Source organism: Xenopus laevis, chromosome 8S (genome assembly GCF_017654675.1).
Source record: "Xenopus laevis strain J_2021 chromosome 8S, Xenopus_laevis_v10.1, whole genome shotgun sequence".
Lineage (NCBI taxonomy): Eukaryota > Metazoa > Chordata > Amphibia > Anura > Pipidae > Xenopus > Xenopus laevis.
Window position 1 is genome coordinate 31302364 of NC_054386.1, and position 14923 is coordinate 31317286.

Genomic DNA, 14923 nt, shown 5'->3' on the forward strand with positions numbered 1-14923 from the left:
TATATTCAAACAAACCAGTAGCCCACTGGGAAGCCTCTGTATGAACAAACCATGCCCTACCCCCCAGCTATAGCCTGGTATCTTTTTAGATAAGGAGCAGCTCAATATAACCAGGCTTCTTCTTCAACTGTGAGTTTGTTTGACAAAAAAAAAAAATCACTTTTATTTTTAGAACATGTATGTTTTTTCTCCTCTAGAAGAGTGGTATTTGTTAAGAGCACAGTTGGCAGGCGTTCCACTCCAGCTAACGGAGCTTGGCATGGAATGCTATACTGGCATGGCATCACACGCAGTCCTGTGCCTTCTAGTTTGCCTAATTCAAATGCCTTGGAGCTGCTGTATTATTTGAGGCCATCTGTTAGTTTTTGCATGATAATTGGAGAGGTTCAGCTCTGCAGCTTCTCTGTGGGGGCACCCAAAACCTCCATGCCGCCTTCTCTCTCGGGCACAGTGCCACTTAACAAACTTTCTCAGTGAGTTGGCAAGTTGCACCACACCCTCATCTGTTCCAGCCTGCATTAGTACTTATCAGCAGGAGGCATCAGGCTGATCATTTTACATGCAAACGCAGGGCAAATCTAGAGTAGTAGTCTGGGAGGTGTCAGAGACAAGAAATTAGAGGGGCTGATATTTTTTCTTCTGGTATTTCCATCCAGGCACTGATTCATTTAAGGAATACAACATTTTGCTTTATTATAGTATAATAGTCTTCTTTAGCTCTAAGTATGGTCTTACGTTGCCATTATATGTAATGTCACTTATAAGAGTTGGATTAAAGCCTAAAACTTAGTGTACCTACTGTAGATATGCAGAGTATCCTATACTCTCCTTAAGGATAAGGCCACACGAGGAGATTCAGGGAGATTTTGTCGCCTGGCGACTAATTGCCTCGTCTTTTGAGCGACTATCTCCCCGAACTGCCTCAGTGTTTTTCCCCCATAGGCTAGAATGAAAAGTCGTCTGCACTAATACACACGGGGCGATGCATTTTCTATAGTCGCCCGAAGTTGCCTCACAAGGCAATTAGTCGCCAGGTGACAAAATCTCCCCGAATCTCCTCATGTGGACTAGCCCTTAAGGTATTGTGGTCTTGTTTGCTTTGCTGAACCCCCCAGTCCAACGGTGGGCAGTAGCCTTTTAGACAAATGCAAAGAAATGTTACAGATAAAAGCCTGGTTGCACTATAATGAATTAAAAGTCTTTATCCCCTCCCTCAATAGATGGTGCATATAACTGTGTATAATTTTGGCTATGATGATTAGAAGTAAGTAGCCTGGCCATCAAGCTGCAATCTCCGGCAGCAGTTGCTAAGCGAATGACGCATCCAGCCTGCAGTGGGGCCCATAGTCTCCAAATCAGCTGAGAGAAACGTTGGACAAATTAGAGTCTCTCTTGGAAGCCTCTATCTCCAGCCACTTACCTGATTACTGGAATCCCACTGTGCTTCTCTGGGCTGGCTTGGCATGTGATGATTATATGAAACATACATTCTGCAAAGTTCTGAAAGACTGCCTTGTGTTGCCCAGAATAACTGTCATTCATAGGAAAGTGTTGAGGCCACTAGGACATGATAAAGTAGATCTTGCAAATGCTGGGCCCCATGACAGAGTCATATTCCCTTGATGGCTGCTGTAGGCTGATAAAATGCCTGGAGGAAAAACACTTTTCCTTGTAAGTCATCTTCATCTTGCTTTTTATATTCCATCATGGACTTGTACCTCATGCCCTAGCCAGCCTCTCCCCTACAGCACAGGTTATTTATTCATCTTTACTGACTCTCGGAGGTCCAGACACCTCATTTCTCAACACAGACGATATGAAATCATTATGAAGAGTCCCCATCCAACATAAGTCATGCCAAAATAAAGTCACTTTCTTTACTTTCTTTCTGCCATTTCCTTGTGTCGGCTCCGTACTTTGTGGATTCATATGTGGCTCATAGATCTATTCTTTTGTCTCCTCTCCATTGTGCCTGGGTTTATTGTGTAGAGTTCCACTTGTATTACTCTGTTATTTTGCTTGCCGAGTCCCTTAATTGTTCTCCCTATGTTATCCTAAAGGTCTCAGTGGTGTCCCCTAGATCATAATGTAACTTAATTCATAATTGGGACCATATGAATTAAATTCCACCAAAATAAGAATTCATATCATTACAGAATTACAAAATCTAGCTCTTCATTACAGCAGTAAGTAGTACAAATATAGACCAGAATTTGAAAGTTATTATGGCTGTAATAATCAGAGAGGGCTCTGGGAAGTACCAGGTGCTGAATGAATGATGCTCGGTCTTGTTGCTCGTGACTGACAGCTGACTACTTTTCTCTCTCTGTCTCAGTATATCGGGAGCTTGGATGTGCCAAGGCCCAACAGCCGAGTGGAAATCGTGGCCGCGATGAGAAGAATTAGGGTAAGTTTGCTATAATTATAAGTGACGTTGACTGGCACTGTACTTATGGTGGCAGTGCCAGGGCCGTGACCTCTCTGTGTACATTGTGTGGTGCTCCAAGTACACATAAACCTCTCTCCCTCCTCCTTTAGAGAAATATGTGTGTTTGGCAGCTATTTTGCATAAATGCATCCCATTGTAGACGGTAACTGAAGGAGACAGCAATTAGATGGGAACAGCTTGCTTGCAGTAGCTTTCACCATAACAAAGCTGAAATGAGGCAGCAATTAGTGTGCTGGCAGGTCTTGTGGTGGCATGTTTCTAGCTCGTAGGCATCTCCGTCCAATGTATGAAAAGGAGGAACATTTTAGATTGTACGTAGATATCCGCCTGGATAGTGGAGAGTAGGTGGTTTTTATATTTTCTATTTATTTCTAATTTAGACAATTGACCAAATGTTAACCAGAGGATGGTGGCTGCTAATGACTAGTGCAACATATAATGTATAACCAACCAGGGCATCCGCTATGTACATGAGCAAGTAACCAGCGTGCAAACGGCATGTTCAGTGTCCATAACTGCTTTATTTACTTCTCTTGCATCTATGTATTATTGAGGCCTTGGAGCTTGGTGTTGGAATAGTGGGTGGATTCTTTAGGAATTTTGTGGTGGAGAGTAATCCGGAAGCTTGGTGTTGGGTTGGCAATTTGTAATAAATTTGTGACCTTTGGATTTATTGTGGAGGATGTATTGTTTAAACATGATTTGGGTTTCTATATTGTTAAGACACTGTGTGAAAATGGGGATGAGTTGCAGGTGGGTTTGTGCAGCCACTGAGTCTTGGCGATGAGATGAAGAGGTTGAGTGTTTGGGGGTTTAGTGGTTGAGTTCTTGAGTAGATCTTGAGGTTTTAGGGAAGAGGCAGGCGGTAAGGTCTCGAGAGTTAGAGCTGGAGATGGGTAGATAGGGGTAGGTTTGAGAATTAATATGGAGATAAATTCAAGACAGGAACCTTGGCCCTTCTGCTGCATCTTCAGAAATTTCACATGCCCTCCCTTCTTGATGCTCATGTAGCGTAGCATAAAGCTGAAAGTATTTGGACAGATTAAAGTGAAAATTGCCTTATAAGACTATTATTAATGTCAAGACTGCTGTTGCCTTGGACGAAGAGCAGTTGTGTGGATTAAGCATGTGACTCATGAATGGGGCTACGAGAGAAAGAGAGGTAAATGTAATAAACGTAAAAATGCCTCAAACTAATGAAGCCAACTACTGGAAAATGACTACAGGGGAAAGGAGAGTTAGCCCAATAAGAGTGAAAATAAGGAAAAGGGTCATGGTCCGGCTAGGAACTGCCCTTTTCTTATAAATAGTAGACATTTAGCATAACTTGTATTTACTGACACTGTCTTAGTTCCAGAGGCTCAGTTTCTGCTTGACAGAATGTCAAATTTCTGGAAGGTCACTAGGAGTGAGCAGACACTTCTCTACTGAAGGTGGCTGCCTTCTGCGTGCCTTATACAGGAGTATTCTTGAGCTGCCATGGTTATATGGTCTTTCTATACTGACTGGGGGCTGTTCCTCCTAAATTGTGCTTTTACATAGGGGAAGACCAGTTTTAGGTTATCTCTCTATACATGTGATGGTTGGCTACAAGATCATCCAAGGTTATATCAGTCCTACCTCCTGTGCTGCTAGACCATCCAGCTTACTTCTTGCTATGGTAGAATTATGAATGTCAAAGGCTGTGGGAGAACTTGGAATAGTGCCATCAAAGTTCCTGATTGTTGGTTGGTCCCTAGATAAATCTGAGACCCTAGACCAGGAGTAATAATGTCTGAAATAGGTGGGTCAGGGAGGCTATATAAGTGACTGCATAGTGGGTCATGTAGGGTCTAGGTTGTAAAAGCAGGTTTGGGTCAATTGTGGGATGATTTGTTGACCTGTACATCACTTCTTGAGGGGTGTACTGGCTAATTTATGAGTTGTAAGATATAAGCACTCTTGCTGAGGTAGGGCAAACAAAACCGCAGAACTTTTAAAATACTTTAAAAGCTAATACATACATCTACTGGTATGTACCTGGACCATCTGCCTTAACCTTTCAACCATGCAACTGCTTTAGAATTCCAAGAAGCAGCCCTACAAGCAGATTTACTAAAGGGTGAATTGTCGCCAGTGACCACTTTGCTCACATCGCACCACTTCGAGCATTTCATAGCGAAGATGCGCTAGCATTCTTTTGTGCCTAGCGAAAATTCGCTAGTGATCTTGCGCTTAGGTCAATTTGCTTACAGCTGGTTATTTAAAGTTGTATGGATGTCTTTATTATAAATGTTGGTGCAAATGCTGGGTTACCACTTTTTCTTACAGGGATCCAGGGATCCTTAATAAAGACAAGAGAGTTAACATGATGCCCTACACTTTTAAAATGAATGTTCCATATGTTATGAAATGTCTGGAGAAAACCGGTTACCCAAAAAAGTTTTTCAGGACTTTTGCAGGCAATTCCTCTTCAGAAAAGGGAAAAGTCGCCAGCGTTTTTGGAACTTTAATGCATTTTCGGCACACATGATATGATGTAAGTGACAGAAGATTGAGGAAGATCTAGCTTCTTTTTAGCACTTCGTCTGGTCTAAGGTGGCGAAGTCAACTCTAGCGAAAGAGGTAACGTTCAGTAAAATCCGCATTTTATTGAATTTGCGGAGTAGTGCACGTTCACCGGAGCAAAAATACACCTGGCGATAGGATCCAAAACTGTGATATCGACGGTCTGGGTCGCTAGCGAATTGGCGATGTCCCTGTGGGTGCAAATGCTAGCGAATTGTTGCTTGCATTAGCCTCTTCGCTCTTTAGTAAATCTGCCCCCTAAGGTCTGTGCGTCCGCTGCCCGTAGGTTCCTTTCCAAAAACCGAAATGCATTCATAATTACAGCACCTCTTTTCTGCTCTATGGCAGCAGTTGCCAGGAATAGATGAGGCAGTTAAGGAACATGGATATTTCTGCACAGAAACCTTCCTACTTTATTCCCCCCCCCCCCCCGCTCAGCATTAAAATGAGCTTGTTATGAGACTTCCCGCTTGCAGCAATGTCTCTGACCTTGAATTGTCCCAGGAGAAGCTTTTTCTTCAGTCATTTATACCAAAAAAAGAGAATTCTATTGGAAAATAGACCCTAATTATAAGTACCCACTTATTTGTCCCTAGATGCCAACTAGAAGCACCTTCAGTCCCTTGCTGAGCATGCTCATTGAATGCTGTTAGTTTAGTTGCAATGGATACATTCCTGGCATTGCTCTGACTGCTGAGAAATGTATCAGTTTATAACAGATTAGAGAGCAGAACCCCTGGTTTACTGATTTGCTACAAGGAAACACAAGATGGAGGAAAGCGATGCAAATTCAAATTAAAACAGAAAAGCTGTAGAAATAAATAGAGGAATAGAAAACTATTTTAAAAAGTCCTTATTTCTGATGGAATATTTAAAAAAAGGAAAAGTGTTTGGCAGATGAGCTATCCCTTTAAAGGGGTGGTTCACCTTCAAACAACTAGTTGTTTTCAGATAGATTACCAGAAATAACGACTTTTTCCAATGACTTTCTATGTGTCACAGTTTTTCTAATATTGAAGTGTAAAGTGTAATTTTTCACCAGCCCTGGGAGGGGGGTCGCCGACCCTGTAAACTGTTCTAAATGGATACATTTAGTTGATACATCTCTTATCTTTGTCCCTGCTGAGTAGAATCTCTGTGTTTCATTACGAGCAGTTGTTAATTGATACAATAGTTGCTAATACTCCAGAGATGCTGCTGAGAAATATCTCAAATAAATGTTGCAAAATTGTAACAGTCTGCACCTGAATTACTAAGCTGCCAGACTGAATCACCAGAGACAGGGACATTCAACTTTAAACTTAGATTTTAGAAAAACAGTAAAAAATAAATAATGAAAATTATTTGAAAAAAGTCTTTATTTTTGGGGAACAATCTGAAAACAACTGAACTAAAAAAAGTGTTTGGAAGGTGAACAACACCTTTAAGGGCACGGCAGCCCCATCCCACAAAATAAATACTATTATTTGTAGGACCTTTGCTTGCCCTTTAAGTTAAATGCTGAATGATTCCATAAACCTTTTTATGTCCTTCTGTTTTGCTTTCTGCTTAAATGGCAGGTGCTCCAGAGCTCACACCAAATAAATGGATATGTAGGAACAGGACATATAATGTTTTGAGCAATGTGAAGCAGGCACATGAAAACGGGAAATTAGGGGCAGATTACCGATAACATTTTTTAAAAATACTGTCTGGACTACTGTACAACGTTCATAATTGATGGAGTTTGTGCAGCGAGGCCCAGGCCAGCCATAAGAGCCTTAATAAATTAGTTTGTGCATGTCATATTGTAATCAGTTGGGCTGCAATTTAATTGCCTCAAATCACATTCGCTGTTGAAAAGAAATTTTAATGGTGAACTACTCTTTTAAACATATGGCTCATGACACACATGGCCAAGCACCCAAATACTGCCATGCAATCTGTTGTCTGTATTCATGGAACCTGCCTTTGTGGGCAGAAAAATGAAATCCTTTGACTATAGCTTTTACACTTCTAATGTCTTCTAAAACATTTAAGATCCTTATAGTTTTCAGTAAGGGGTACATTATCCCTTATAAGACATACAGTATATACTCAGAGTTCCCTGTATAACTCAGCCTGCAGCCTTGTGCCTTTATATGGTCACAGAACCCCACAGTGACTTCTAATCTCCTTATCATTTACAGTAGGGGGTACATTATCCCTTATAATACATGAGTGATACTCAGAGTTCCCTGTATAACTCGGCCTGCAGCCTTGTGCCTTTATATGGTCACAGAACCCCTCAGTGACTTCTAATATCCTTATCATTTACAGTAGGGGGTACATTGTCAGGGTTAAATGTGAGTAATATATAGATGAATGCATTTCTAATGGTTATAGCAAAACAAATCTGCCTTATATGGATATTATTATTCCCTCTGGTACTAGCCTGCTGTATTACCACGGAAGCCACCTCCTTCGCCCTGTCCCCTTAAGACCCCTCTCCCAAGGAAGTGCATATTGCATAATATCACCCAACCTTATAAACGAGACCTTATGAATAATTATTAAGCAGACATTCATAAGTTTGAAAGCAGCAGTCTCCTTCCCATCCCACTGCCCCTCCGTCTGCAGCGAGTTCTCATCCTCCCAAGTAATAATTCATTAATACTCGTTTTTTCATTGAAAGTTTTTGCCTTTTTTCTTTTAAACCAAATAAAATTGCATCAGTGGCCTAACTAGATATTACTGGGCCCCACAGCAAATTATTTTTCAGGCCGTCAAAATGTCTAGAAGTTGACCTGTTTTGGCAATATTTATTGAAATTGTATATGAATTAGCGCCTCATGGGGCCCCTATATCTCCAGGGCCCCCCTGCAGCCGCAGGGTCTGCTTCCTCTATAGTTACACCCCTGCATTGCATCCATACATCGAGGCCTGCATGGGAATAATCTTTTTTTTATTTTATTTTTTTGGGAATTTTTCCTTTCTTTTTTGGGCTACTGTCAGAAATGTGTCGCCAGCCTTTGGCGTTTAATGCTACTTTGGCCACTGGTGGCGCTGTTTATTAGCTGTAGCAAATGCAAAGCAGTATGGTGGTGAGGCAGGCAGTCATTATTAGGGATACAAATCCACAGTGTTGGGGTCCTGCTGAATATCAAATCCCCAACTGAATTCGGAGGGCTAATCCTAATTCGGATTAGGTTTGGTCCAGCATTTAGGATCTGAATTTAATCCCTATCCACTGAAGTGGTACAGACACTTATTGACATGCTCATTGCACTTCATATAGATGTTAGTAATGCATTGCGGGTTGGACAGGAGAAATCTCATTGGGACTTGGTGCTAATGGGCCTCAACTCCTGGACTCAGAGCGTCTGACAGCAGCTGATGTGGTGCAGGGTGGGTTATTTCCATTAGGCAGTAGTGGCCAGGTGTGGTGGGCAGTGGGCCCTTGGTATTGGTTTTTCTGGTGGGCCCCAGGTACTCTAATCCAACACTGAACATTGGCAGGACCCATTGCCCCAATAGTGTATTGCGGCTGGATGAGGGGCCTTTCCCCAGCCCCACCAACCTTCCATACCCTGTTCCCACCCCACTTCTGTGCAGCGTCAGACTAGGTGTCCATGGCCTAATGGGTCTGCAACCACAAAGCACCCTTGTGACATCACCTGTCCTAATGTCCACCCTCCGCTTCTCATGCGCCGCTAGGCCACATGGGGTAGAGGAACTGGGTCAGCAGGGCATGTAAAGGCCAGGGACCATCAAGTTTTTTTACCAGTGTCCCGCAAGCCCATTTCAACTCTACTTGTGTGATACCAAAACATCTTGAGGCTTTAATTTATATACGTGTATATTATTATACATAGTGGCGCAATTTTGCTGGGTTGTGTTAGGTGGGTTATGGTTGGCACAAGTCTAACATTTTTGGAATTGCACTGGTATCAGTCCTTCCTCCTCACTTGGTATATAGTTTTGTGCAATGCTTAACTGCACTGTGAATGCCATAGAGCTAAATGGTTCCTGTTTGTTAGGAGTGACAGGTGGTTGACATTCACTTTGTTGGCAGTCAGAACGAGCAGTGACAGGTGCAAGGCCTAAGGCAAATTGGAGACAACTCCAGGGGGACTTTAGACTTTCTTCTCGATTTATGGCCTGATGTTTCTTTTCAAACCTCACCTGTTATTATAGTACAGGTGTTGGATCTGTTATCCAGAAACCCGTTATCCAGAAAGCTCAGAATGACAGGCTATCTCCCAAAGACTTCATTATAAATAAATAATACACATTTTCAAAAATGAATTGCTTTTTCTCTGTAATAATAAAACAGTAGCTTGTACTTGATTCAAACGAAGATATAATTAATCCTTACTGGAAGCAAAATCAGCCTTTTGGGTTTATTTAATGTTTTACGTGATTTTCTATTAGACTTAAGGTATGACGATCCAAATTACAGAAAGATCCATTATCCGGTAAAACCCCAGGTTCCGAGCATTCTAGATAATAGGTCACATACCTGTATAATATGTTGGTATATGTAAGGTATGGACAATTGATTCTGCCCCTCTGGAAAAGAGCATTTTGCAACATTTGCCAAAAAAAGCTAATGTTTTGAAAATTGTCCTAAACTCATTTTAAAGGAGAACTAAAGCTTAACTAAAGTAGTAGCTAGAAATGTTGTACATTATGTTTTGGGCTTCTGTGTCAGCCCAAGGCAACCACAGCCCTTTAGCAGAGACTATCAGTGTCTCCAAAGATGCCCCAGTAGCTCCCCATCTTCTTTTCTGCTGATTCACTGCACATACTCTGTGCTGCTGCCACTCACTGAGCTTAGGGACCCACTCACAATATACAGTACACATAGAATAGAAATGTCACAATATAAGGCTGATTAGTAATTAATACAGATAATTACTACATAGCATTACTAGCATAGCATAGCTTAGCTTCTCAACAGCTGCTCAGAGCCCACTGAGCATGTGAGTGTCACAGACACTTTCCAAGATGGTGACCCCCTGTGACAAGTTTAAGAAGTCCTGGATCATTGCTGCTATTGAGAAGCTGAAACTTTAGGCTGGTGCAATAAGTTCAGTATATAATATATGTAATTTTTAGCCACATTAATTTTTAGGTTTTAGTTCTCCTTAAGGGCAAAGACTCATGCAAAGATTCGGATATTTAGTCTCCTGGCATTCAGAGCACTTAGTTTTCCAAAATCGCCTGAAGTTTCCTCATTAAGGCAAAATGAAGTGATGCATCCCGCTGGCTGTTTACATTCTAGCTGGCGGGAAGGCATTTAGCAGAGATTAGAAGAGGCGATTTGTCGTTGGGTGACTAATCTCCCCCAGTAGCAGCGTGTGCCCTAAAAGCTGTTTTCCAACCCTACTGAAGAGATTTGCTGATGGAACACTGTATCAATGATGCTGGCTCTTTGATGCTGCCAAATCTCTCATATCCTTTATTTTGGAGCCTGGTATTAGATCAAACCCCTGCGTTCATTCTTGTAATTAACTGCACCTTCAGCCTCATCAGTTGGAAAAGTTTTATTTCTTTATCTGCCGTGTACAAGAAACTTCTGAGAGTGTTAAACTTGCTTTGTATCATCTTAACATCTTGCATCTCCCTGATAAAAGTGCCTTAGATCTTCTGATGCATTGTTCTGCAAAGACGGACCCTGTCATCTTAGCTTAAAGGGAAACTATACCTTATTCATAAACACAGTTTTCACTTAGTTCAGTTAAGAGAGAGTACAGTATGAGGGTATTGCTTATTATGTGCCCAGAACATTCCTTCTCTGTATATTTGTATTTATACATACAGCTGGGAGTTGCCACATTTTTCCTTTATAGCCATGTTGAGCAGTTTAATACATACACACAGTGAGACATCTGAATAGGTGCGGGGTGGCAGAATGTCGTACGACAAAAAGAATTCTATATAAAAATCAATATTCTGACTCTGGATATTGAATGTCATTGCTGAGCTCTCGCTGCTTTGGGCTTGGCTGTACCTTGGCGTTCCAGACATTAGTCTAATGAATTATGTATCAGGTTAATCTGCCTCCCAGCGTGGGATAACGGGGTTTATGTCAAATCCGAGTGGTTGAGGTTCCTGCTGCCGCCGTTTAGTCTGATCACTTTAGATTTCAAGTGCTCCTTCCAAGTGCGATCAAGAGCTAATTAGAAACTGTCACTTCTGAATCTTCTTTTAGCTGCAAAGATCATATACCAGCGCTGTCTGTCATAATGGCAGGGCCCATGGCCAACTCCACTGTCCCCATTGTGCCATGGTGTCTCCATCTCTCCCTGTTTTCTCCATCTTGCCCTATGGGGGCTTCCTTGCTTACTGCTATTGTCCCTGCCCCCATCACCAACCATGGCTCCTGTGCAAGTAACCACTTAGTATTTTCATGTTTCAACAACATCAGAAGGATTAACACCCCCCCCCCCATCTGTAAAGCCAAGATTCCGAAGCCTCCTCTTTCTGGGTTTTGCTTTAACCCAACATCCATAGCACTGAAAACTGTGTAACAGGCACCTGGGGACATCAGAGCCAGTCATTTCCTATCTGACGAGTTTCAATTCTGTGGATACTAATATGAGCCGAGGGCCAGAAAGCAGTCACTTATAAATGTCCGTCATGCCGGAGCATTTACCTGTTAATCCTGCAGCATTCCTCGCGCACCACTGAATTTATCTTATTATAGGATTTAAAGGGCCAATATAGCAACATAGTCTGTGAGTGGTGTTATATTCCATGGACTGCCCCCTCTTTATATTATATAAAGCACATGTGTGTAGGTCAGCGTGTGCAGAGTACATCTCTTGTTTGTGTTCCTCTGTTCATCTGGGTTGGAGCAGCCATATTGCTTCCCTTAGTACAGTGGGAGGGGCTAGGAAGCAGCTGCAAGTTGTTGCTTGTTATTTCTGATGCTTGATAATGGCACTTTTATATAGAAGCAATGTAGCTGAAAGCTTCTGTTAACCCCTTGATTTCTATTGGTTACCTGTGGTTGCTAAAAGCCATCGCAGCCGGGGGTTCCTCAAGTGTTGTGCTGCACTTTACCAAACTGGGTTTCCTGCAGCTAAGCTGATTTATTGTATTTTAAGGCCTCGAAAAACACATTTGCAGTCATTTTTAGCTGCGCCTGTTGTTTTCCGACAGCTTGCAGACGACAATACGTTCCTCTGTGCCGCCTCAGCGCTGACTGCAAGTTTTCAAGGCAAAAAAAATCTTGGGTTTTTTTTCCCCCCAGAAATGTATATATATGTTGCAGAGTATGCCGAAATACACATATGTATGAAACCGTAAGCAATGCGAGCACTTCAACTGCAACAACAGAACAGGGTTTTTTCCTGCCATTGAACATGAGGAGAAGCCAGAAAATGAAAGAAAGGGTTGAGAGGGTGTGCAATGCTGGTTCTGACTATAGAAACAATGTAGCAGTAGTCAGTCCTCTCCCAAGTCTGTTGGTCAGCTGACTTCTGCTACATAGTTTCAAAAGAACAGAAAGTCACAGGTGACAGTTACAGTTTGACATTGTCCTGCCTCTGCTCTCCTTACCCCCGCTCTCCTCAAAATTGTAAGGGAAAAATGCCATTGAACTACAACAGGTTGAATCCTGATAAAACTGCCCCTAGTGTGTGTGTGTGTGTGTGTGACTGGTTTTAGATTGTAAGCTCCACTGGGGCAGGGACTGCTGGGAATGATTTATAATATACCATATGTTCTTATCGCCTTTTGGATCCCCTTTCAGACTGCTTAAAACTGACTGGAGGGGATGTATTCTGTCTGATCTTAACATTGACACCCAAGCTTCAGCGCTCAATATTCCAAGCATTGGCTCCGTCACCCCTGAGCGAGCTGCTGCATTGGATTCTATTGTCTGACAGCTATCTCCACTTCATCGTATTCCTTTCAGCCTTAAATCTCTGTGATCGGATCAGTGCGTTCCCACCCCAGTGCCCTTGCCAGTTGGATTCAAAGAAACTTAAAGGGGCATCTCCACCCCCAAAAACCGTTATCGGCAAACATCTATTGTAACTGTAATTGCTATTGAATACTGTACTTGTCTGGCTGGTTCTCACTTCTGAAACAATACGCTGGGGAAGAACTTCTGCAACACTCATTTCCTATTGGGAGCTGGGGTTTGTTTCTGGAATGTGTAACTACAGAAGAAACAGACCCTGCGGCGGCAGGGGATGGGGGTGGTGAAGGAAATATATGGGCCTCATGTACATATACAATTTAAATAAATATTGGTTAAACAGGTCAACCTCTAGACATTGTGGTGGCCTGAAAAATAATTTGCTGTGGGCCCAGTAACATCTAATTATGTCACTGCTTGGAGTGTGTGCTGCTCCGAAGTTGTAAAATGTAACAATGGATCTGTTTGTGTGTGTCACCATTGATTCTTGTTATGAGACCCCAGTAGGTGTATGAGCACTAGCGAGTGATACTGTCCTAAACTAACCCACCTTGCCTGCTGCACTGCTCAGATTTATATACCCCTACAGTGACATCAGAGATGGGGGTGGGGCAAGCACAAGTATAGGGAAACTGTGCATTTGTCTATACCTCCTGGGCCTCGCAGCTGACACTCTATAGTAAAGCCCATTCAGATAGATACATCATCAATAAATCTACCATGGCGGTAGCTTTTTTTTTTTTTAATGCAATGGCTTTAAGTGTGCCATCTGTCTCTCGGGTTCCTGCAAACTGGCGGCTGACAGGCCCATCTTGTTGTCTCCTTTTTAGGGCAGTTATATTGATGGCTTTAGAAAGGCTTTATACTTTATATACTTTCTGTTCTCAAGCCAAGTGGCACGTTGGGCTGCCACCTGGCCGGTATTTTACCAGCCTGGCTGGTAAAAATGATGCTTTATGCCAATGTTATTAATGAGAAAAAAATTACAAGAATATAGAAAGGCCGGTATTTTTTTCCAGATGAGGTGGCAACCCTAGTGGCACAGTGATGCACAGCAGCAGGGTGACCTTCGGACAAACAGCCAAAAGCTTAACACACTCTGGGCCCCTGGTGTTTTTTAGGGGTATAGCTAGTTATCTCAACAACACTGCAACAGTCAATCACATCTTACTCACTGAAGAAGAAAACCCAAACAGGGCAAAGAAATTGCTTTTTATTTTGAGGGGTTTCTTTGTGCATTTAAACCGTATTTACAAGCCGGCACTTTGTCTAAGAATAATCACAAGTTTAGGGGGACCCTGGGCTTATTATCCAAAAGGAAGAGCCTGGGATTTTTCTTTTTTCTCCCAGCAGAATAAAGACAGATGTGTCCGCTTTTGTGGAAGGCTCCGGCTTAAATAAAAAAAAGGGAGGGGGGGGGCTTTGTCTCTCCAGTCAATTAGGCAGCAGGACATGGAATGTGATTTGCCACCGGAACACAGGCATTCTAAATTATGAAAGGGAGCCTTTCCAGAGTCTGTGAGACTGACACTGGCAGGGAGGTTTTAATTAGAGCGCTTGGCTGCCCTGATTTACAGTCTTACAGGGAGAAATATATTTGTTTGTTGCCTGACCTTAGAATTCTAATGGAGAAATGCATCGGTCCAACTTCCCTTGATAGTAACAGGGCTCTAGCCTTATTTTATGAGGAAACTTGCTAGTTCATCCTCACTAATGTTGTAAAGCTTGCTGCTATTCAGGGTAGGGTTGCCACCTGCCCGGTATTTCACTGGCCTGGCTGGTAAAAATTATGGTTGATCCCAATGTTATTAATAGGGAAAAAAGATAAATATATAGGAAGGCCGGTATTTTTTTCCAGAAAAGGTGGCAACCCTAATTCAGGGAGATGCGATAGCACCCAGTATGCACTAAAACTGGAGTGCCCCTCCCTTAAAGTATCAGTATATAGATTATTGCGTGCCTAGAGCATTCCTTCCCTGTATATTTGTATTTATACTTATGGGAGGAGGGAGGTGCCATATTGATTCCCTTAGACA

At 42.3% G+C, this 14923-nt stretch overlaps 1 protein-coding gene across 3 annotated transcripts in view; it reads left to right on the plus strand.

Moving 5' to 3' along the window:
* Nucleotides 1–14923, plus strand: part of LOC108699923 (carboxyl-terminal PDZ ligand of neuronal nitric oxide synthase protein) — a 56990-nt gene that overhangs the window by 11318 nt on the left and 30749 nt on the right. For 2 of the 3 annotated variants that reach the window (XM_041575308.1, XM_018232611.2), the window contains exon 2: nucleotides 2336–2407. The exons of the other annotated variant lie outside the window; for it this stretch is intronic. In XM_041575308.1, the coding sequence (XP_041431242.1) occupies nucleotides 2336–2407 (72 nt within the window). The remainder of the gene's footprint in view (nucleotides 1–2335; nucleotides 2408–14923) is intronic. 3 annotated transcript variants of the gene reach the window in all.